General features: G+C 48.5%; 1 protein-coding gene across 1 annotated transcript in view; it reads right to left on the bottom strand.

Moving 5' to 3' along the window:
- LOC135820096 (C-type mannose receptor 2-like) overlaps positions 1-25,474 on the bottom strand; it is a 59,119-nt gene that overhangs the window by 14,042 nt on the left and 19,603 nt on the right. Inside the window, exon 6 of the mRNA XM_065333405.1 lies at positions 16,894-17,175. Coding sequence (XP_065189477.1) covers positions 16,894-17,175 — 282 coding nt within the window. The remainder of the gene's footprint in view (positions 1-16,893; positions 17,176-25,474) is intronic.

Raw genomic sequence — 25,474 nt, 5'->3', positions numbered from 1 at the left:
TGGCTGAAGTTTGAATCGCCTGGAGCGTTTTGCGATGAAGGACAGTGGAATGGCGTTGATGGGACGAATTTGCCTGCTTATCAGGCTTGGAGACGGCTTTGCTGTGTTACCGCACCTTATTTGTGGAGGCTGGATAATGGAGCTTGGATCCTGGCGCTGCTCTCGCCAAGAGATTTGCAACGAACCCTAGATTGTGAAAATGGAGTGAAGGAGGCCCAAGTTATACAGTGGAGATTGGATATAATGACACTCTTTCGGGAGAAAGCAAAATGTTGCTATATTCGATCTGTCACTAAACCCGATCTTCAACATAGTATGCAATAATTATGTATATCAAAATGACAGAAATGTATTGTAGATATACATGTGGATAACAGATGTGTATGATTGTACAGGCATGTGTCTTGCATGCATTGTTCAAGGACCTTAGCCTAGGTAAAGTCATCCCGCACCGCTGCACTGCGGCTATAACGTGCAATGTAAAGCACACATAATTGAGTGACCCAGAGGTCCGGGCACGTGGCACAGCCATGTACTATGTTCCAGACATGCCAGTCTGCCTGATACAAGAGGAAAGTCGTTATATCCAATGTATTTTCACTGTTTTTCAGGTCTTCGGGCACCGATAAAGTGTCAGTAAATTCGATCTGTCGTTATTTTCGAGGTCGTTATACCCGGGAGAATGAAGTTGAAGACACCACTGCAGCTGTACTTATGGTTGATAAATATGGTGGTAAAGACACACCTGGCAATATGGCGGTAAACACACGCCTGCCCACACACGCTCTCTAGGCTGCAAAGTTCTGGCACAGAGCTCTCCTTCTCACCACCACCACCATCAGTTCGCGCCTGGCGCCTGGTCGATGCATGGCTGGTGGTATCCGGCATAGCAGGCTGGTACATCAAGTAGCGCATGGCACATAGATGATGACACAGCAACGACATAGCTCGATTGCGACGTACGTTTCGTCCCCGCTGGACTCATCAGGCAATCTTCTTCTTGGATGTCTTCATCTATGTGCCATGCGCTACTTGATGTACCAGCCTGCTATGCCGGATCCCGCCAGCCATGCATCGACCAGGCGCCAGGCGCGAACTGATGGTGGTGGTGGTGAGAAGGAGAGCTCTGTGCCAGAACTTTGCAGCCTAGAGAGCGTGTGTGCGCAGGCGTGTGTTTACCGCCATATTACCAGGTGTGTCTTTACCACCATATTAATCAGTCGTTATACCCGATCAATAATGTACAGAAAGGACTTGCTAAACGAATGGGGCAACAGAATTGTGTCGCTAAACTCAATTTGTCGTTAAGCCCAAGGTCGTTATATCCAATCTCCACTGTAGCCTGTTGAAGTTGAAAATTGTGCTGAAAATTCAAATTCTGCTTAAACCAGTACATAAAGGGTTAATAATAATACTTCCGTGTGGCTCTCCATCCGCTTAATTTTTTTGGAATTATCAGGTCTAATGAATCTAAGAAACAGCCGCTGTTTGAGATTTTTCAAATATCTAATAACGAGTTGAAGTCTACAATACGTCACAGATGATGCCGATCGGGTCGCTGCGGAATTGTGTCAGCATATCCAGCAGGTTGCTTTGCAGGTAAAAGTACATTGTGAAATACATTGTGGTGCACTTTTTCCCCTCGTTTGAAGGTATCGGGGGAGCGTCAGGCGAAAACACCTACAGCCACCCTTCTGGCAATCGTGCTGCACGAGGAAAAGGCGAAGGCGCTCATCTAAATCATGCCTTTAGAGTGAAAAAATCAAGAAAGCGCAGCTTAGCTTGGAGATAAAATGTCGACGTTTTGCAGGGAGATGCACTGGCATGTGCGCCCTGAGACCCCAGCAGCAATGAAAACTAGAAGGTTAGGCCAAGAAACGATACAGTAGTTATCTATCTACCGCCTCGTCAGGCGAAATAGCACGTCATAGTACATTCGAGATCAGCGGGAAGAAGATGACGACGTCCACTAATTTAGTATCTGTGCATACGAATCTGCTGTGTGTGTTACTCTGTGTGTCAGCTAAGGCATCATCGCCTGTGGTTCTATGCCTAGCATGTACGTCTGAACCATCCTGCAAAGTTTGAATGACGTAGGTTGAGCGATCGCTCCGCGAAACATACTTTTTGAAATTCTCTTCATAGTATATCTTCCACCATTGAAATTTCGAATTTCTTCGATTTTTTTGCTGAGAGGGGTGGTTTGCAACCTCGATATGGCTTGTTCCAGGCATGCTTTTGAGCCATTGCCTGTTGAAACAGTGGCGGGAAGCTGCCCTGCAACTGTTCCAACAGGAAATTAATCGATCCGGGAAAGCGCGTTGAATATTGAGTATTTCAAGCCTTTTCACGACGAAGATGGAGTTCTTTTTGGAGATGGACGTCGCGGCAAAGGACATGGTGTCCGACTTCTGGCGTCTGGTGAAGCCAGGGATCATTTGTCCAGTCAGGTCGGCAGCCTAACCGTCGGTAAGCTTGTGTTTGGATCCCGCTCTGCTCGATGTGGTAGATCACAAACAATTGTGATATCGCACAAATTGATCTCAGCATCGTGCGTACGGTATTTTATATTCAGAAAATCCCGAAGTGTCTCTGTGTGGCCGTACTATGCCACGAGAAACTCCAATCAGGCTCCTATGCCCTCTGCCTTCATGATTGAATGTCCACTTCGTTTGAACAACGAACACAACAATCGAGGACGGCTTTGCAATGAAAAATACAGCTATACTGGAGCTGAAAAAAAGAAGAAAAAAAGTGCTCAGGATGAGACTCGAGTACATGCATACTCTCCAAGCAGGTGAAACGCAAATTTTTGTGAAAAATGCGTGTCGCCGACTGACCAGTAATTTCGTCTGACGCTTGGTTGATTTTTTTAGTACTGATGCTCATTTGTACATATCCTTGAGTTTTGAAGTGAAGTGTACATTTTAATCAGTCAGACCAAGTACAAACAATCTTGGAGGAGACAAAAGTGTTATCAACGTTATAAACAGTACAACCGTACCCACACGATTGGTGCCCGTGGGGCATTATTCTTCCAAAGTTCATCACAGATGGGGCATTATTCAAGAGAGGGTACTATTTTTTCAGTGCAGAAGTTTACTATTAAACTATTATGACTCAACAGAACCTGCAAGAAGAATTGCGTTTTGATCCTGAATCCCGGCACCAGGGCAATTACTTCCAAGTACATAGACAAGACCATTAGCAAAACAACACCAAACGTGCACAACCTCTTGATTATTATTTTTTATGAAAGTACACATGCCTACATAGAATGGAAGATAACAACAACAACAACATCAAGAGAACATAGGGGACTACAAAGGGCGTGTAGGTGCTATTGAGCTGTGCCGGTGAGGTGAAGTGCGCTCACATGAAGAAAGCCACTGGCGCTACACGCAACTCAGCTGATGTTCCTTTGCTAGTCGATAGCCATGGCAAGGCGTTCCACACCTCAGCAGAGAAGGCTGAGTGCCTGGCAAAGCATTTCTCCTTGAAATGCAGCTTGGGTGACCGAGACCTGACTATCAATGACCTTCCTGCGGTGACCACCCCGACCCATGAGCCATTACAGCATGTTCATTTCCGAGAAGCATCAGTCCGGCGGCATCTTGCAAGGCTAGTCCCATCCAAGGCATCTGGACCTGACAGCATTCCATCTCGGGTATTGAAAGAGTGCTCTAAGGAACTTGCTGCTCCCATAACGAAACTGTTCCGTGTTAGCTTTCGTGCCGGTGTTGTACCATCCCAATGGAAGCTCGCTCATGTTGTCCCGGTATACAAGAAGCCAGCTCGATCTAGGCCATCCAACAACCGGCCTGTGTCCTTGCTCTCCATTTTATCCAAGGTCATGGAGTGTATTATAAACCAACAAGTAACCAATTTCCTGGAGCGCAACGACCTGCTGCCTGACAGCCAGTTTGGTTTTAGACGTGGCCGTGGCACAGCTGACCTCCTCACAGCACTCCAGAGCGAATGGGTGCAGGTTGTAGCTGAGGGGGGCTGTGTCCCAGTAGTAGCAATTGATATTGCCGGTGCGTTTGACCGCGTCTCTCACGTCGGCCTCCTCAACAAAGCAGAGCGAGTAGGCATTGGCGGACCTCTTCTCTCTTGGCTACGCGACTACCTGAGTAACCGCTGCCTAAAGGTGGTAACTGGAGGCCACGCTTCCAAGACGTACCCCATCACTGCCCGAGTGCCCCAAGGCAGCGTCCTGGGCCCCACACTCTTCATATTGTTTGCTGCCGATATCGACCAATGCCTCTCGCATGGAGTAAAGCTCAGCTTTTTCGCCGATGACACTACCGTGTACAGTCTGATCAGACCAAACGACAACCTCCAGGAGAAGGCAGCATCCTTACAGACAACCCTCAGCAATCTTGCCGCATGGGGCCAGCAATGGTGGATCCAGTTCGAGCCCACCAAGAGCCAGCGCCTGATTTTATGCAATGCTCGAAAGCGCCCTAACTTTCCACAAACCACCTTTGCCGGCGAGATTATTCCGGACTCAGACCACCTAAAGCTGCTTGGAGCCACATTCGACTCTAAGTTTGGGTTCCAGCGCCATATCCATGCTGTCGCTGTTAAGGCCAGCCTGCGCCTGGGATTCTTGCGCCGTGCTGCTTGGCTTCTGGGTCATGAGGGCCGCCTTGCCATGTATAAGGGGTTCATTCGGCCCATCCTGGAGTACGCTCCCCTAGCTACCATGTTTGCAGCCCAATCCCACCTAGCACGCTATGACAGGGTGCACGAGAAGGCAATGCGAATCATCGGACCTGGCACGATCCTTCAGAGCCTGCAGCTCAGGAGGGCAGTCTCAGGACTTGCATATGTGTACAACATGGGACACGATAAGATTTCGAAATTGCTCTGACACAATGTGCTGCCACTTCTGGAACCGGTCGGACATGGCCGGACACTGTGATTTTTTTACAAGTCTGGTACTCAGCACTCATAATAAAAAAAAACGAGAGAGCTTGGAAGCTCAGAGCCCTACGCTATGCTTTTATGCTTTTTTGCCTAGCTCATCGTACATGTTATAAGAACTGATGGAAATGTCTTTTTCCGTTGATTGGCCACATCACTGTATTGCAAAAAAGTTTCAATCGGTTTGAATATTATGAGTTAGGCAAAGGTATTTGCAGAATTTATTGCGGATTGTTATTTCTCTAATAATCATCTACTTTTGGTTTGCTCCTTCTTTTCTTTTTATCTCATACTGTAAATCAACAAATTTTGGCCGATGAGAAATTGGGAAACCTCTCTATTAGAGAGGTTAAGATGCACGTTATTTCCGACGTGACGCGCAATTTCACGTCAAATTGGAAATCGATCGGTATTTTTGCTCTCACATGCATCCATTGCTCAATCATGCATCATTTGCCTATATGACAAACTTTGGCCTGCGATTTACTTTGGCCGGTTGGTACCAAGCGGCGAAATCAGCGAAATGAAATCGTCAGCGAAAATTAGTTGATTTTAATACAGTAATCGGATTTTCTGGCCTTTTTGTAGTAATACATGTACATTGACCTGTTGAGCCAATGACGACGCCGAATGCATGGTGGCCTGTGGAGCACATTACATAACTTTATAGTCTCCTAAAATACGTATCCTGTCCGACGGCAAAAGAGGCTGCAGATTTAGTTTTTCGGCGCGTCGACGGGATGTCTGCGATGCGAAAGTTCAGCTCGCGTTATTTGGCTTGCACGCCAAAAAATCAACGCGAGTGACCTGCTGCTCACGTCGAAATTTGGACATTACATAACTTTACAGTCTCCTAAAATACGTATCCTGTCCGACGGCAAAAGAGGCCGCAGATTTAGTTTTTCTGCGCGTCGACGGGACGTCTGTCCTGACGTTTACTGGGACCGGCGCTGATCCTGCCGATCACGGGCGTTCTGGACTCGACGGGATGTCTGTCCTGACGTTTCCTGGGACCGGCTTAGACTCTGCCGATCACGGGCGTTCTGGACTCAACGGAATGTCTGTCCTGACGTTGCCTGGGACCGGCGGACTCTGGCGATCACGGGCGTTCTGGAGTCGACGGGATCTCTCTTACGACGTTTCCTGTGACCGGCGCTGAATCGCTCGTTCACGCTTATTTTGGAGGCGACGGGATCTCTCTTCCAAAGTATGTTCATGCTCACGCATCCTATCACCTATTCGGCGTCTATTCTAATTTAATTTCCTCCTCGTCTCCCTATTTCTTTCCAAATCTCCCTCTACATCAGGGAGTCGTATACATAATACGACGAATATTGGTACGGTACGGGACAGATACAGGAGCCCGCAAATATTGTGGACAGCTGTTATGTACAATCCTGTACAGCCTTTGTAGTCACAGATACGGGACAGATACGGGATAGCTCCAGCCGTGACACAAACAAACAAACACCAAATTAAAGCTGTGTGGACCCTGGCTAGCGCCAGACGTTACTGAAGTAACGTCTTCTGCATAGCTACGGGAACGAGAAAGCTTGGATGCTCAGGGCCCTACGCTATGCTTTTTTGCCTTGATGACCTAGACAAAAATGCATAGGGATGTTATAAATTCTTATAAGTTTCTACTTTTTGTTTTTTAGACGTAACCTGGGATTCGAACCCGCACTATCGCCCTGCATGCATCCCCCGATACACTTCGCGTACATACTAATTCTTCCAAGTTGCTTCACGTTATGATCTTGTATTTGAAAGCCCTATTTGAATATGCATTGTGGCCAGCAGTCTTTGACTGTACGGTACGGTACGGGACATGTACGGGACAGGTACGGGACAGGTACGGTCGAGGGTAATACGACACCGTCTACCGCCTTGATGACGGCAAAAAAAGAAAAGGGATGTTATACATTTTTCAATTCTATTTTTTAAGGCATTACCTTGAATTCGAACCCGCACTATCACCCTACATGCATTCCCCCATACACTTCGCATTCATACTCATTCTTCCAAGTTGCTTCACGTTATGATCTTGCGTTTGACAGCCCTATTTGAATGTTGCGGGCAGCTGTATGTGGCCAGCTGTGTTTGATGGTACGGTACGGTACGGGACAGATACAGGATAGTGCCAGGCGTGACACAAACACACAAACACACAAACAAACAAACAAGCACCAAATTAAAGCTGTGTGGACCCTGGCTAGCGCCAGACGTTACTGAAGTAACGTCTTCTGCATAGCTACGGGAATAATTATTATTGTCTTCACCAGTTTCACACACGACACCACTGCATAATGCACACATGCATGTACCGTACATGCTACATCACACTGCGGTATACCGTATTGCTGGTCAGATCAAGGATGATACACTGATCTCAAGTATTGTAACACTGATTCAAATCGCTGTGCGTTTTTCAGCAAGCATAGTAACTGTGATAGGAGCGTGCAGTGTTTCTGCACATTTCGGATTTGACCTGGTTTTTCAGCGGCAGATCAAAGACATTCATTTTTACGCAGTCGACAAAGGACAAAGTGGGCATCTGCTTGCCCATTCTAACTTCTTTTTGCCAGCTCCAAGATCGACAACATGTCACTACTCGAGTTGGCTGAAGGCTCCCATCTTTGCAAACGCGATGTGCTCTTTGAACAGCACCTAGTTTCTACGCGACGTTCAATTTCTGACTTATTTCGCTGCTGCTGCTCCGTCGATCTTGCACAGCGCCTGTGCAACAGGAGCGTACTGGACTGGACTTGCAGAAGACTGCTCCTTTCGATAGAGGCATATCGCAAGCTGGCACACATTTCTGACGCCTTGTTTCCCTGGAACAGGGACGTTTTCAATATTTCGGATTGTAGAAGCGCCTCGCGGAATACTTCCTATTGTAGCGAGAAAGCGAAGAAATTTCATTTCAAAACTCCTCGATCGTTTGCTACGCTCAAACTGGAGCTACACTGAAGTGGACAGCTCCCTGTCTTGCTGTAAAACCCTGTTGTCACAGGTTGCTGCTCCGACTTTGTGAGAATCCCAGGCAGAGCGCCATTGTCCTCAGCCGTTCTCTTTCCCAGCGACGCTATTTTGTGAATTTCGATCGGACAGATTGTCCGTTCCAGAAAAAAAGCGCCGGATTCGAATCGAAAATGGTCGGAAAATGTCCGATGTCCGGCCGTTATCGTGTGCCCTGGTACAAGTTGCACTACATTAACGGTCCACCCCAGCTGACAGCCCTACTGCCGCCACCGCCGGCGCCTGCACCTACTCCTAGAACCCGCCGACAACTAGCTTCTCGTCACCCTTTCCAGTTGCAATGGCCACTTGCTCAGACAGCACCGAACTACCTACTGAGGTCATTCTCCTACACCCTCATTGCGGCATGGAACGACATTCCTGAGCAAGTCATCCCGGAACCTCCTGCATCGAAGGGAATGCAGGCCTTCAAGTCTCGCATTTGTCAGCACCTGATGCACCAGGATTGGTTGTGGGCGACAGAATTCCATGGCTAAATTTGACAATGTTCCATTCTCCAGTCCCACAACGATCACCTTGTCTTCACCCCACTGATATGTCCCCGGCTCTTTAGAGCTCTCGAATCACCTCAGTGCAGAATGCTTTGTGGTAATGTTTCTTTCTTCTCTTCCTTCCTTTTTGCTGCTTTTCGTGGCCCCTTTCTCGCTGATCCAGTGCCTGCACACTACACTGCCTGGCAGCAGCTTCGATCTAACTTTTCCGTATTGCCCCCCCCCCCCCCCTCCCACTGAAAGCAACGCAGCTGTTTGTCCATTGCCATAATTTCCTGAACTTATCTGGCACTCACACCCTCCCTCCCTTGGATGTACCCAGGGAGACAGTATATGCAACAGGCAGCAGCTAACATACGGCACCGATTCCACTGAACAAAGAGCGGTTCATCAACACACACACACACACACAGCACAGCAGTGCAACATATGCAGTAACATCGTGGACAACACAGTAGAAGTGCCATGCTGCGAGGAGTACTTTTGTGGAGACTGTATGTGTGAATGGTTAGCAACGCACAAGCAATGTCCTGCATGTGCCAACTGTTTGAAGGCATCCGAGCTAAAGACGCCAGGAAAGGTTCCACGCAGGATGATGGATGGTTGGACACTCCGGTGTGACTTCCACAAGCCGGCTCTACAAGGCTGCCTGGTGGTTACTCCGCTGAGAAATCTGCGAAAGCATATTGCAGCATGCCAGTTCAACCCAGCCAAGACGACAGCTCCAATCCGCACCGTTAGACAAAGCTCGACTGTCGAGCACGTGCTGCCCACATCACCGTCCAAGTTGTGCGGCAATGTAGCTGACCGCCTAACAGGTCATCTGGTGGCAGCAAGGGTGCATGACGGGCGATTGGAGGTGAGGACAGTATCACATGGCAAGCCACAGGTCTACCAACGGGCTGTTGTGAGTAATGTGCCGTCTGACCGAGCTGCTGACACAACTTTGCGCCGCAGATCCTCAGAGTTGACAGGACATGCTGAGACAGTGTGCGGTGGTGTGGCTGGAACCAGAGCACAAGAGGTGGCTGGCTTGCAGAGATTGTCTGCTGCTGAACAGGAGCAGCTTCTGTTAGATGCTGGCATCAAGGCCAAGAAGCCATCACCCGGTAGTGCGCTGGCCATCAAGGCTGATCTCAGCCTCCCGTGGAGTCAGTTGCGGAAGCTACGTCGCTGGTTACACGAAGTTGGCGTTGAAATGGAATCTGAGAAGACATTCCGCACATTTATAGCTTCGAAGCTGCCTTCATACACTGCCAAAGAGCTCCCTATGACAGACAAGGATGGAGGAGTTACGATGATAGCAACTGTACTCTTCCCTAACTCGGTGGATATTGTCATATTCTTTCTGGACCAGCTGCAGGACAGTAGCCGACTAACATGGTATGGTGGAGCTATTCCTGAGTCAGAGATTTGGATTAAGATTGGCGGAGATCACGGACGTGGATCGTTCAAGCTAAGCTTTCAGATCGTCAACACCGAGCATCCGAATTCACTCACAAACATAATACCGTTCTGCATCTTCAACGGCAAAGACACGCCTGCAAACGTGGAGACGGCATTGGGACAATACCGACCCCAGCTTCAGCAGACTGCCTGGAAAGGCAAGAGAGTGAAGATTTATTTATTCGGAGACTATGAGTTCCAGACTGTCAACTTTGGACTGTCTGGCTCATCTGGACTCCGACCATATCTCCATTGTTTATGCACGAAGAAGAGCATGGACCTTGAGAGTGATGCGAGAGAGGAGGCCGAGAGAGAACCACGCACACTAGCATCTCTAGCAAGCGACCACAGCCAATATGTAGCAGCAGGCTCAAAGCTGGCGCAGGCAAAGAAATATAACAATTTGATTCGACCAATTGTCCTGCCTGTGTCAATCCCGAACGTCATCATTCCAGTCTTACACTTGGATCTCGGCATCTACCCCTGGCTGTTCGAAGCTCTGCGGAGCGAGCTCCGAATACAGGACTTGGCACTGGTGGCAAGAAGCCAGGCACTAGACACGGATGGTGCTGTGTACAAAAAGCTGTGCGATGTACATTGCGAACTGATGGCTGAACAGCAGCTCGTCCAGAATTTCAACCAGCAGCTAACTACGACTCAGGAACAGCTTGAATTTGTTGCACTGCACGTACAGCAGGAAGGACGGCATGGATGAGCTTGGTGTTGTCGCCAACTTGCAAGAAGTGTACCAAACAGCAATACAGCAGCGTGACCATCACCAGAGCGGTCAGCACAACTTCAGCAGCAAGTAGACAAACTGAGCGGCTGTAAGCAATTCTGTGGCCCATGCGTCGCAGCACTGGAGCCAGTCCTACAGCTTCATGGTATTGAGCGCCAGGTATACCACGGTGGTACTTTCGTTGGCAATCACATCCACGAAGCCTTGAAACCCACCGTGGTCACTACCATCACCTCCGCACATCTTTCGTCAGTCCAAACAAGGTGTCCTGACTTGTGTTCTGAGGCCACTAAAATTGCAGATAGATACGTAGCTCTCATGAACAGCTACGCAGCGTGTCGAGCCAAGTTCAGCCACTGCAAACCAGTCGATGACGCTGACTTGGGTCAACTCCAACAAGACATCGAGAAATTCCTGGCCCTCTGCAGGAAAGAAGTCGTGTCCAGGAAATTCGGCCACATCACGCCGAAGTTGCACCTATTAGAAGAACACACAGTTCCCCTGATGAAACGAGTCCGCGTAGGATTGGGCCTCCTCGCAGAACAAGGTGCAGAGAGCCTTCACTCTTCATTGAATTCTCTGAACTTCAAGTACAAGTATATTCCTGGAGAACTGCTTCGCCTCCAAACTGTTGCAGCACAGCACCTCCTGACGACGACGAACGAGGCGATCGCACTGCGTCCTGTGCCACGGAAGAGAAAGTCGCAGGAACAGTAGGTCGGCACGAGCTGGACAGCCACACTGACAGAAGAAGTCCTCGGTCAGTGAGCAAACTAGTGTATAACTGTCTGGTCGCCAGCAGAGAACCTGTCAACATGATTGTGCTTCTTGTCCAAATAATTCTTGTTCACTCGTAGAATATGAAAAATAGTTTGTCTCTTTTTGCTAAACCGAAATAGCGCTGATAAACCTAAGTGAATAAGAAAATTGATTAGGTACACTCTGATAAATTGATAACTCGCGCCGAATCTAACATAATCCTGCCAAACCGTGCGAAATGACGCCATATTTTTTAAGTGGTGCTGCTGAAACACCCGTGAACCCTCATGCAAGTGGACGTGTCTCAAGTTTAAAAAGTGTAAATTCCAGATTCGTTCACTTGCATGCTATTGTCTGCGGCACTAATACTGTCTATAGCGTTAGCCCTTTAAAATCGAATCGTTCACATACCATCGATTCATGATCGAAATGTAAAACCTTCGTAAGTCCATCATGTCTTGTGGAAATTCAACAATCCAAGGGCTTTCCAATGCAACTATCGCAGAAGAGCTACAATGTTCGACTCCGGAGATATCGCACGTCGTGATCTTATCTCGGCAAGTTCAAATTTTTGATCAATCTCTTCACCAGTTTAGGGAGAAATCCCTTTTTCACATCATAATGCAGTAGGGGGGCTCAAGTTTGAATCTCCTCGAAAAAAATTGGAGCATTCCGCATAGGGCTGAAACAAGTATAGTCACGTGCATGTGTGATATGAGCATGCGCGATTTTGTAGTCGAGAGTCCTTTTGTCAGTCTTCTTGTTTGTCTCTGTCAGAGTAGTTTGCTATTCCGTTTTGTCAATATAAATAATGTAATAAACAAGTCTTGTCCTTTGTGTCCTGCGTCCCGGGGAACGAAATGGCTATGATTCCGTAACAGCACAATTGAAATATGAAGATGGAGAGAACTGATAATTGCATATGGTACCATGACTGGAAAAGACACGGTTAAAGGTTGAGCGAAAAGTGGTAGTAGAGGGAGGGGGAGGGGAGGTGTGGGGGGGGGGGGGGGCGGAGCAGTCAGTACAGTCAGCTGGTTTGCTGACCGGGATCGAGAGATCACAACTGGCATGTGGCCCACTCCCACTTGCTGTGCCACAAGTGGTTGTCGACATTTTTTCTTGAAGATTTGCATACCTCTGCAAGAAGTGTGAGACTGCACAAGGATAGGCGGGACTTGATTCCATGTTGCGATGTACCGGTATTTGCCTTTCAGGTAAAATTTTCTTTGGACTTTGGCCAGGCTGCCAGTCAGAGCTACATTTCCGTGCAGTCTAGGGTTGCAATCTCTCATGTTCAACATACACGACTGCACTTTCATAATATTTGTCCAGGTTGCTGGTGTATCCATATTATGTTCTGCCTGTTGTACGCATTGCCCTTTTGCACTCGCGTGTGTACGCATACTAGTACACACATGCATCACGGTTTTCTGCCTGTCCTTTGCTCTGGACAAGAAGTCTTTTCTCTTTGTCTTCTGAAAGATAAGTCACAAACCCTACCTCGTGTGTTTGCGTTTGTTGACACAACATGGCGCAGTGAACATCTTACTTTACCTGTAGTCTTAGTATACTAGTAGTTCTTTTGCAGTTGTAGAGTAGCCCACCTGTAGTGTTGCTCTCTGCCCGTTTTCGTTTCGCTTCGAAAATTGTCCGTTTCGAAGTTCTAGAATTTTTTCATAGCCTTGTAGTACGATATCGATAGTTGTGATTTCGCCATGGCGGATGGTGCTAAGTCACAGCCGGACATCAACCAACTGGTGCAGCTGATCCAAGCTCAAGTGCAAGCATCTGCCCAGCGCGATGCGCAGCTCCAAACTCTGTTGCAGCCAATGTCGCAAGGATCATCAAGCAGCACCAGTGGACCTGCTTCGTCTGCTCCTGCTCCATCCACCAAGCCCGTCGCTGTGGATCGGCCCATTTTGTTGTCGTCGGCGAATCTAGCTGAATTTGTGTCGTGGAGCGAGGCCTGGGAGGACAGCTCCCGGTGTCAGCTGTTGTCAGCGCAGCCCCGCGAGACAAGGATGGCCGCGTTTAGGCAGGCCTTGGATGTGGACCTGAGACGTTTCGTGCGTGAAGGTGTGATTGTGGTGCCAAACACCCATGATGTCCCGGAGGCCATGGTTGAACTACGCAAGTTCATCCGGCGCCAGCGCAACCCCCTGCTGGACAGGATTGAATTTTACCGCCGTGCCCAGCAACCTGGAGAGACGTTCGACGCGTGGTACACATCCTTGAGGGAGTTGTTTCATGCGTGCAACTTCTCAGGTTTGGATGTCTGTTCGACATGCTCAGGACGTATGTGTCAAACCTGCCAGCAGTCACTCCAGGCTAACACGGATGAAATTCTGCGAGACCGCATTGTTACCGGCATCTGTGGTAAAACACTTCACTTTATACTTGTACAATCATGCACACACTGTCGCGGACAGCTGGCCAGCAGCTGCCGCGACAACTTCAAGATGGGAGAGAGAACTGGTTCGTTGTCACTTCTTTCACCACATAAAGAACACTGCTTGGAGAGAGAAAACTACCGAGAGAAGGACACGAAGCACTACAACAGAGCGCTCCGAAAAAGGATTCGCTCGCACGGCAGCGTACGCATGCCGTGCCATGCCAGCATACTGTGTGCAAAAATGTGAAACCAAAAATAGATTATCATGATTTTGCTGCGTGCAAAAGCCAGCCAGTTTGGGAAGTGCATCGTACGCGCGTAGCAATCCTGCGATCGCGTATCGCGGCTGCAATGGAGCGCTGCCAGTGCGTGCATGCAAAAAAAGGAAAATAAATAAATCAGAAATATGCAGTTCAAATAAATCGACAGTTCGATCGAAGAGATCAAATAATTCCACACATGCAATTCATTTCAGAACAAGATTATAGAGCGAAGCTAGTCATGTGTCAAGCTACCTTACTACAAATACTTACTATACCTAGAACTTAGCTATGGGCAGCGGACCTGGACCCTATCGCTCCTGGGATATACCTTAGGTAAGAGTGCGACGTAAAGACAAATTGTAAATACTGTAAATTCAAATTGCACTCGTAACATGTATTCAAATATTGACAGTCCGACATTCGCACATATTGCGACAGCATCCTGCAGGATGACGTTCGACACAAGCTGCTGGCAATGAAGGATCTAACCCTGGCAACCTGCGTCGACTTATGTCGCGCCGAGGAGGCTGCCAGTCAAACCTCGTCACGTATCCCCAGCCAGGCCACTGGAGACGCGTCCGTGAGTGCCGTTCGTTCCAGCTATAAGAAGCAGAAAGGAATGGCATCCAAGCAAGCTCGAGCACCCGCAGCCAAGGATTCCAAGTCTGGCAGCAAGCCCTCGCCGGACAAGTGTCCCAACTGTGGCCGCACCGCTCATAGCAAGCGACCCTGCCCTGCTGCGGATCGCAAATGCAACGGCTGCCAACGCACCGGTCACTTCTTATCCATGTGTCCGTCTGCTTCTAAGAGGACCGTCGGTCAGCTGAAGCTGCAACGTGCTGCGTCCTCCCGTGAAGGGGCTACCCTAGCCGTCAACACGCAGCTCGTGTCTGCCGACAAGCCAACCAGTTTGCGCTGGCTTCCTGACACCGGCAGCGACATCAACGCTATTGGCCCTGCACACCTCGAGCTCCTCGGAGACTTTATTGAGAATCTGCCTACCGACAAGGATGTTGTGCGCACCGCTGATGGCGCACCCTTCACCAGTCTTGGCAAGATCCAGGCGACCTTAAAGCTCGATTCCGTCACACACGACACCACACTGCACGTGTACAAAGGCCTGGATGAGGCACTGCTATCCCGCCAAAGCCTCTGTGCCTTGAATCTGTTGCCTGCTTCTTGGCCCTCCGTGTTTGTCCGTTCTGCCCGTACTGAACCCAACACTGCCCAGCAGCTCCAACAGCAGCTTCTGGAAGAGTTTGCCGACGTTTTCGACAGCTCACAGCTTCCACCAATGGATGGTCCGCCCATGGACATTCAGTTGGAACCAGGTGCAGAACCCAGCTGCGTCCGCACTGCTCGCACCATACCGTTTGCCTACCGGGATCAGATAAAGTCCCAACTGGACAGTATGGTCGATGATCGCATTATCGAGCCAGTCACAGAACCCTCTGCGTGGTGCCATCCGATCGTTCTCGTTGAGAAGAAGGGCACTACTGAGATGCGACTGACTGTGGACCTTCGAAAGCTGAATGATCAGGTACGCAGACCCACCCATCCTGCTCGTACACCACATGACGCAGTGGCAGCCATCGGCAAAGCCCGCTACTTCACGAAGCTCGACGCCCGACATGGCTATTGGCAAGTCCCGCTGTCTGACGATGCCAAGCCGCTCACCACCTGTATCACACCGTGGGGGCGGTACCAGTTTCTTCACAACAGTTGCAGCACTAGTGCTGGGTTTTCATGATGCTACATACATGTCCAGCGTCTCATGGCCAGCAATCCAGGACATCTGAGAGTTGAAATTTTGTACTCCTCCGAGGTGTGATTTTTGGCGTGCTGGGCCAAGTACAAGGAAGCCATCTGCCAAAAAAAACGGAAGAAAATGGTTCTTGTTTGATCCTTTGGTGTAATCTTTGTAGCTAGTCGAAGCTAGTTGCTGTTTGGAGCAGAAATGCTGAAAATGACTATTTTCTGCATGTACTCGTGCATGTACTGATGTACTCAGGCATGCAGTCTCACTCGTATTTTAGCTCTTTTTCTGGAATGGATGCTGCTCTGCGCCCCTTGGTGAACATTCCCTGCGCTCGTGGAGCAGCTAAAAAAGACCACTGGTATGTCTGGTTCCTGGTTTGAAAGTCGAGAGTCCACTTTTGCGCCTTGAAAAAGGAGTAGAGAGCGATAAAGGTACGTCTGTAGCTTATTTTTGAGTGCTCTTCGTACATTTTTGATCGTGATAGAAAATTCCCAGACCAAAGTCAGCGCAAAGATGGCCGTACAGTTTTCTTGTGGATGTTTTAGTTGTTTCGTTTTGTATCTATGTCAGTATCGTGATGGTGAAGTGGAGAGGGTGATATTCTTCCTCTAGGCTTCGTTCGGCCGACTTTGCTTCGTCCTCGTTGAAAAGTGATGCTGAAAAAAGGTCGATTCGCAAAATTATGTTGATTTTCAATGTACGTGATGACATGCAATTGCTGGCTACGGTAAAATTAATGATGTAGAGTGAAATACTTGAACAAATACGGCAATTTTCTAGACCCGATAGGACATGTGTGTGCGTGTGTGGGGAGGGGTGCGTGTGTGGGCACGGGTGCGTGTGTGTGCGTGCGTGCATGTGTGCGTGTGTGCATGTGTGTGTGTGTGTGTGCGTGTGTGTGTGTGTGTGCGCGCGTACGTTTGAGTCCGTGTGTGTGTGTGTGTGTGTGTGTGTGTGTGTGTGTGTGTGTGCGGGGTGCGTCTGGTCAGGACTGTGTGTCCGCTGCTGCTGCTGCTACTGTCAGCACTCTTGGTCACAGTAGCAAGACGCCGGTTTCTACAAGTGCAACTTACCATCAACCCAGCGGACGCCCGTTCTCGGGCCACCCCTTGTCACAAGTATGTCATATAATCCAATCCACAGGCGAAGATCAGTACTCTTTGTCTGAATATTATTCATCTCCTGTGTCAGAAACGCACTTTCTGTTTCATCGTTGATCACAACAAGAGACGATCCATTTTTGGACCGGCAATGATTGATGGCCGCTTCAAAAGTAGTCTTCGGGGCATTTTTCTCAAAATAGTAGCAGCTGTAGCCCTTCTGCAGCCAGCCAGTGGGGCATTTGAATCCAGTGTCTACATGCAAAGGAGAGAGATTGAAGAAGCATGGGGGGGGGGGGGGTTGGGAGCATTTCCAGAGAAACAAAGTCAAACAATTGTTCTGAAAATATAAGCAAATGTCTACAGACATGGAAACACAACCGCCGGTAAACCAACTTTGCAAGACTGCTAGCTGGAGTGCATAATAAGAGTCTGCAAATCCCCAGCTACCTGGTGCATAGTTATGGTCCACTGCGGCATTGTTGTTGTGTGGACGTCGCCTTTTGGAGAACCTGTGACATGGCATGTCGTCCAAAGCACAAGCAACGCATGCTCTGGAAGACGATTTTTTCATGCCTCTCGGGGTTTTTTTGCCGCTTCCAAAATAAATTGTTTAACTTTTCCTCCCATGTCTCAGTACGGTAGCTTGTAACCGTATTCGTAGTGGACGCTTTTAGGGCGCGTTTGATTGGTCGGATCCGGAACAGGAGCGTTTAGAACAGGAGCGTTTGATTGGTCTGCACTGGTGCGCTCTGGTTTTGGAGTGTTCAGAACATGTTCTGACCACTCCGACCCCCGAGGCTGGAGCATCCAGAGCATGTTGCAAAGCCCAATGACAACCTGACAGGACTACGCAATGAGTTTCTCTTTTTTTTTTTATTCGAATGGATTTTGGCATGTCAGTGATTACGAAAGGGAGTGGAGATGTACATCGAGGTCTACGTGTGATTTTGCACATTACACGGCGGTCCCTACGTCCATGATTGTTTTTTTGGCTGTCTTCGGGGCTTCTCCGGTTGTAGTTGCCTTTCAAGTTTGTTTTGCCTTCGCATCTTGAGCAACGTAAAAACCTTTGAACTCTGTGGAAATTTTGAAGTCCGCGGCACGATGAGCTATCATGAGTTCTACAATATTTCTGGCAAAAATATGATCTGTTCTGTTTCTGTTTGATTGGGAACTGTTGTTCTGACTGCTCAAGTGAATCTGATCTGAATCCGGATTCACCAATCAAACATGCCCCTAGTGAACCTGGCCTAGCTAAGACTCACAATGCATGCCTAGTACAGTATGCCTCAAATCTCCAGAGGAGGTGAAACCAACCAAAGATTCCATCGTGGAATAAACCATTCGTAGTGTAGGAGTTGCATTTTAATAGAAAGTATATTTTTCGCAGTAAAAGAGTATTTATTTGTAGAGCTTCTGTTAGTACAGATTCCTAGGTTCAAACCCCAAGATGGGCAGTTAGGCCATGGTAAAAAATAAAGTTGATTCTCAGGTCATGAGCCTGTGAAAATCGGTGCGAGCGAGCGATTTTTTATTTTAATTCCCACAATTTTTTATTTCCAAAGATAGGGTAACACATATGTACGTCACAGAATCATAATTAATTTAAAATTATTTTATTATTCAGGCCAGGGAGTAGAAAAATACCGGTATTTTACTAGTCCATCTCGACGAGTTCTACTCAGCGCTCGGAGATTGCCTGGGTTCAGTAAGGTCCAGTTCGCTCGTTCTCGTCGCTGGCGACTTCAATGCCAAACTCGGCCAGAGGGATGACTCAGGCGGCTCGTGCACCGGACGATATGGTCGTGGACGTCGTAACTACAGCGGAGCTATGCTAGCGGATTTCTGCGAGTCGTTTGATCTCTTTGCATGTAACACTGCCTTTCAACATCCAGCTAGGCATCTGACAACCTGGACAGGTTGGAGGCACAACCCAAACGGCGGTTGCTCTATCCCTATATACAATCAAATAGATTTCATCTTGAGTAGCAGCAACCAGAAGCAGATTTTCACAGATGCCCGATCCTATGCTGGGACACTGGTGAAATCAGACCATCGGCTCGTTGTCGCACGCGCCCGTCTGAGCAGGATCTATGGTCTGTGGGCACATAACAACAACAAAAAAAGAACCGCGAAAGCTCAGAAGTTTCAGGTTCATAGATTGAGCGAGCACACCTGCCGTCAAAACTTCCAGTCCCAACTCACCCATCGGATCGCCAACGGCGCAGTAGACACATCCACACCGGAAGCACACTGGACATCGATCTCGTCTTTCATCCAGCAAACGGCAAAGAATACCATTGGACTGGCACAGCCCCCAAAGAAGCAACAGCGTTTCATGGATGATCAGCTACATTCCTGGTCAGAAGAGAAAAAACGGTTACGACTGCTGATAACTACAAGTAGGGATCCACGGCAAGTGACTGATCTGAAGCATCGGCGGAACACCCTCTCACACCGAATCCGGCTGCGAGCAAAGGAACTAGCATCGAATGAGCTGGACGCTCGGGCGAGGGAAGTAGAAGCAAAGAAGGATACAGCACAGATGTTTCATGCAGTCCATCTACTCCAGCGACAAAAACAACAGCCTATCACTGTGCATGATGAAGCGGGTAGACAAGTAATACAGCCAGTCTCGGTAGCCATCCAAATCACCGACCACTTTTCTAAGCTGTACACACCGGAGCCTGGTGCACTGTTGCTGCGGCGACCAGGCCTTGCCGACCAGGATTGCGCTATTCAGTACCGCCGGCTTGAGCGGCCCATTTCTGAGGCAGAGGTGACACAGGCAGCTGGAAAGTTGAACAATGGCAGGTCAAGTGGCCCAGATAACATGCCAGGGGAGCTGCTAAAGTACTCACCTGCCCTCGTCTACTCCAATATCGCCCAGGTCCTCAACTCTGCCGTCGAGACAGGCCTGCCCCTGAACAGCATCGGTAGTGGGTCGCTTATTCCGTTACAAAAGCCTGGCAAATCAAGGGGACCAGTCGCTCACCTACGGCCCGTGGTTTTACTCACAGCGCTCAGGAAGATTCTATCATTGATTGTGCTGCGGAGGATCAACAAGGACGTCAACAACTTCGTTGCACACACACAGAGTGGTTTCCGCCCCAGCAGAAGCACCACAGATGTTGTGTGGTCATACCGATGGTTGGCGGCTCGATGCCAACGCTATCGCTGTGCGCTGGATATCCTAGGCATTGATATGTCAAAAGCGTTTGACTGTATAAGCAGGCCACGGCTCATCTCGGTGCTGGGATCGTTCTTGCAGCCGGATGAAATCCGAATGATCAGTTACCTCCTCCAGGACACCGTACTGCGGGTTGTACTCCCATCCGCTAAGGGCCCGTCATTCCCCACTCTCCGCGGCACACCCCAAGGTGACTCGTTGTCTCCTGTTCTTTTCATTGTGTACCTTGAGGGTGCGCTGCGTGATGTCCGGCCTCTTCTTCTACCACGTCCCCCTGCCGATATCTCCCTGGGGTTACCAACTGAAACTGCCTACGCCGACGATGTGGATTTCGTGACTACTGATGGTGAGAGGCTGAGGACCCTCCTTCCAACCATATCCAACAAGCTCCTCGAATGGGATTTGAAAGTGAATGAGACCAAAACAGAGCACACGCACATCGAACGGCACACTGATCGCATCGAGGAGGAGTGGCGAACCACCAAGAAACTCGGGTCCCTATTAGGTGATGCCGAGGATATGCTACGGCGACAGCAACTGGCAACTGTTGCCTTTGGTAAACTCTGGACGCTGTGGATCCGTAGGTCGCTAGTTTCGGAGGATCTCCGCATCCGGCTCTATAATGCCTTTGTACTCCCTGTACTCTGCTACAATTGTGCAACATGGGCACCAACGAAACAGCAGCTGAGCCGTATTGAGGCCTTCCACCGAAAACAGCTGCGGGCGCTAATCGGCATTGTGTTCCCGAATCGGATTAGGAACGAGAGGCTCTATGAGCGTACCGGCGCGGTTCCTCTCCGCATTATCATCTTGAGAGCTAGGTGGAGGCTCTTTGGGCACGTCCTCCGGCTCCCGGCTGACTCCCCACCATCCCTGGCCATGGGAGCGTACTTCGCAGAGCCTCGTCCAGCGGGCTGGAGGGGACGACCAAGACACACACTACCGACGCTACTACAAGATGATGCCAAGCGGATTGGACTTTCCTTGTCAAGCAAAGTCGATCTGGAGGCGTTCCGTGCCCTTGCTGCTGACCGAAGCGGTTGGGTGGGCATCTGTGCCCGAGTGGTGTCGGCACCCTAGTTTTTGTCTTCTTTTCGCATATTTCTTCTTTTTTTTGAAACTGTTATGGTCTTTTGTATCTATTCGAAGTGGCTTATGCGAACATTTTTGGCTGGTTTGCATGATTCGCATGCCCATTAATGCAGCTGCAGGCCATGCTGATGTCTACGCGAACAAGCACATAATAATAATAATAATAATTTTACTACTCCCGGATTCATGCCTTTCGCATTGACCGTTTTCATGCACGCATATGCATGCATAGAAATAAAAAAAATCGTCGATGCGCCACCAAAAATCGATGCGCGCATACTTGAGAATCAAAGATATTTTTTACCATGGCCCTAGTTACATTTTTTCTCTCCTTGCGTATTTTGTATCTGCATGTTATTAATCTTTCCGTGAGTCGCTCGTGAGTAATGTATGAGTCGTGTATGGCTAAACCCGTATTTACCCGTATGACTGCTGCTAGTGTTATTGTTCTAGAACATTAGCATAATTAACCAATCACAGTTCACAGCTCTGGAATATTCTAGAATTTCGTCGGCGACCGGTTTATATAGATTGCTCATTGGTTGATGAACTAAAGAACATGGCTGCCGTTCGCCGTGTGTTTTGTCTTCTTGCATTGTTCTTTTCTTGTGCTTTTTCACTTCTTATCTTTACTTGCCGAGTGTGCAACTAATAATTCTGTCCTAACGAGTATTCGTGAAACCACAAAGTGAGTGCTTTGTTTGAGTGTGTGAAATTGTCTCCGAGGGCCAGCTACTGCATTGGCGGCAGCGGTGGGATTCGAACCCACGCCTCCGGAGAGACTGGAGAGGGCCACCTATTACAGCAGTTGCACTCTGGGTTATGTACTCTTGGTTGGTGCTAGAGTAGGGTGAAAGCCACCGAAAACAAACCGGGGGCAGGCACTTACGCAGTGGGGTTTCACGTTGCCCGGAACCCCCCCCCCCCCCCTAACTAAATGTTCCAGAGGAGCTACGTTTTGGGCATTTTTTGGGAGGGCGCACGATTGATCTGACGAGAATGCAAAACTTGAACAGATCTTAACTCAGTCAAATCTCGCGCAAATCCAACAATCTAAATATCCAGATCGAATAGAAAACTTTCAGCTGTCGGTAGAAACAATTCGCGAAGTACTGTGAGCAACGTTTCCTGAGAAGTATCATTCGTTGAGCGACGATGTCAGCAATTTCCAAAGCGCGCAGTGTGACTTGAGTATCGAGAATTTGAGACTTTTCGTCATGTTGACTTGCTCAAATTTGCAGGGGCTTCACTTGTGATATTCTCACGAGTACACAGCAAAAAAAATCGAAACTCTGCAATCTAGAACAACGATATCGCTGGAGCAGGACGCATTTGGGCCTTTTCGCAGCGTCACTGCACTATAGTGCTGGATATACAGGTACAGTTTCCTGGCTATCATGGTCGACCTCATTCCCTTCCTCTCCCGGATACCTTTCCACGTCCAGAAAGCCCAAGATTATTAAGATTGAGTGAGTAGAACTGAAGTTATAGTCCAAGGAACACGAAAAACGCATAATTTGGAAACCCCCTAGAGGTGACCCTGCGTACGCGCGGGGGGGGGGGGGGGGGAGTGAAGTAGAATAGTTCGCCTCTCTCTCTCCACAAGTATTTGATACCATACTGCACGTTTATTTATTGCTTCAAGTTATAGATTTTGAATTTGTACGTCGTGTTCTTCGTTTTGAGACTTTGCTTACCGTTCTGTTCTGTTATCCATATTCTGCATTCTCCGCGCCTGCTCTGTTCCTTTCTTCTCTTGCTATTATCATGTTTCCTTTCTTCTCTGACTCACTGACTGTCAACTTGTCTAGTTTCGAATTGTTTCATTGTCCGCCAGATCGCAGAGATCGTTTCCTGCATCGTAGCTCACGGTTACTTTTCGAACACATTTTTGCGTAGGCATTTTCACGAGTTATGTTGACGTCATGCGCTTTCAGCTACGCGTCATTATTGCGAGCATGCGCATTGCTTTTGCCTTCTGCCTTATTTGCATGCTGCGCTTGCTGCAAAGCTTAGCGTCCCCACGCTTGCTGGCCGAAGCCCCATTGACCGCGCCGCGTGCGTACTCGCACACGTCAGCCGGGCTTCTCCACGTCGCCTTGCCCCGCCCCCGCCGGTTCCGTGGAGTTCCGGTTTTATTTCTCCTTGTTGATTAGCTCTCCCAAGATTGAGTTGTTGTTTTCTATATCCTTACCTAACTAATTCATTTCCAAGTATCAGTCCTTTTATTTACACTACTGTCAGAGTCCGCCGTTGTGAGTGCTGTGTGCATGTGCGGAGTAGTAGTGGTGAATAATTGTTGTGCGTGCGTTACACAACAGGAGGGAGGGGCGCACATTGCACAACTACGCATTCTTGCCGGATGTGGCACTACAGAGGTGGCATAAGGCCACACGTTTTTATTTCTATGTTTCTCTTCACCTGAAAATCTAAAAACGTATGCGAGAGGTGGAAAAATAAAAAAATGACCGAAAAATATAAAAAAGTTTATTAGACCTTTGTTCACACTAAAATCCACCAATAGACCATGCAAAATAGCATCCATAGTTAGCAACTAGTATGTGGTAGGATCTTCTGTCACAATCTGTGCATGTGCAGTTAGATTGCGCACAAAAAATGGTGATCTCGCATCATGTGTCGCGCAGGCCAGGCCACATTATGTACATGTGCATGAGTGTGCTGGTCCCCACATGCACAGTCAGTGCAGCACATTTTTTTTCTTTTTTTCCTCCAGACTCCTGAATCGTATGCGCGCGGGTGACGAGAAACATAGAAATAAAAACGTGTGCCCTAATACTGAAGTGATGCATGTTTTTCACGCACAGCAGAGCTGGTTTTGATGGACACCTGATAGCTGGAGACAATTTGGATTTGACGCCACTTTCCAGGCTGGGGATTCAAATTTCCAACATTAGAACACAATTTTAGGAACTTAGAGGCCACATGCCACGTACTGCTCTTTTCTCTCCTTGAAATTGCAATTAGAACAAAATGTCATTTTTACAATAGGGAAAGTCCCTTGGAGATATGCAAGTCCTGAGTGTTACTGCAGCTTCCAGCAGCTTTTAGTACACTTTCTTCGTGACAGTTACTCGGAAGATAAAATTCCCAGCCCAAAACTGTCACAGTGAGCTAGTAACAGTTAGAGAGAGAGAGAGAGTTATATTGACTCGCTTGTTTTACGCAAACGAATCAATGGGCCAGGTTTGGGTGAGAGTTTTGTGCAGATACTGGCCGTAGATTGGATCCGTTTACACGAGTCAGGGCTTTTTGATTCGCGAGCCCAGAGATTGCTCTGCTGTAAATAGGGATAGACTATGCATCTGTGTACCGCTGTATCACAAAATTCTCAATCGATGCAGAGAGGGTTCGCCGGACCAGCTCCCTAGACACCCCCAAATACGGGATAATAGGTAACGCAAATTGCCCACGCTCAACGTTCAAAGCTTGTGTAGACGTAAAACAGCAAAGCGAGCTTGGGTGTGTGTGTGGGGGGGGGGGGGGTGAGTCCTGTCGTGAGCACCAAGCAATTGCGCATCAGTGCATTGCATGCAAACGCGCCCGTGGCGCAGCGCAATGATATTCACTGTTGTTTTTGTTGCAGCTCGCAGGCCAATAACCCTTTAGCACCGATAGGACGGATTAATCCGCCAGACTATACATTCCATGGTGAAACGACTTCAAACTTTCTGTCAATCATTGTCCGAATTCAATGATTACAAGGTCTATTTGTATCAGATAGGCCCCAGCTGTGGGCTGGAAAAAAGACCCGAAGACGATGTAAGGTTGTGGGGCGAGTTATGACACGCGAGCGAAATTTGCTTACACAAGTCAGCTTGCGCCGGCGTAAATTTGAAGTACACGCTAGGGGTTTTCCCTGACTCGCTCCCAACGCATTCACACATGACACACATCATATTGCAGCTGCATTTTTCAGCTCTCTCCTGCGAAAACTTTGACCGCTCTAGGATCGAAATAGTTGAAATGGCTGAGAATTTTGTGCAGCGCTCGTAGCATTGGAGCGCTTGCATCATGCTGCGGTGTTACCCCTACAACTCTGTCAATTGCGAACTGGGTATGACTGCGCTCGTCTTGCTGAGCGCTTTCCATAAAGCCCAAGATTTTTAGAAACCTCTGAAGGCTATCAAAATCACAGGCAGATGAAAATGTGAGTTTGTGCATATCATGCGTCGGCTGAAATAATTTAGCCTGTAAAGTTGGCCAGTGAGTTCGCCCGTGTACATAACTAAACCTCCGATATATTGAACT

The sequence above is a fragment of the Sycon ciliatum genome, chromosome 6 (genome assembly GCF_964019385.1).
Source record: "Sycon ciliatum chromosome 6, ocSycCili1.1, whole genome shotgun sequence".
Classification (NCBI taxonomy): domain Eukaryota; kingdom Metazoa; phylum Porifera; class Calcarea; order Leucosolenida; family Sycettidae; genus Sycon; species Sycon ciliatum.
This window is presented reverse-complemented; position numbering and strand designations above follow the sequence as displayed.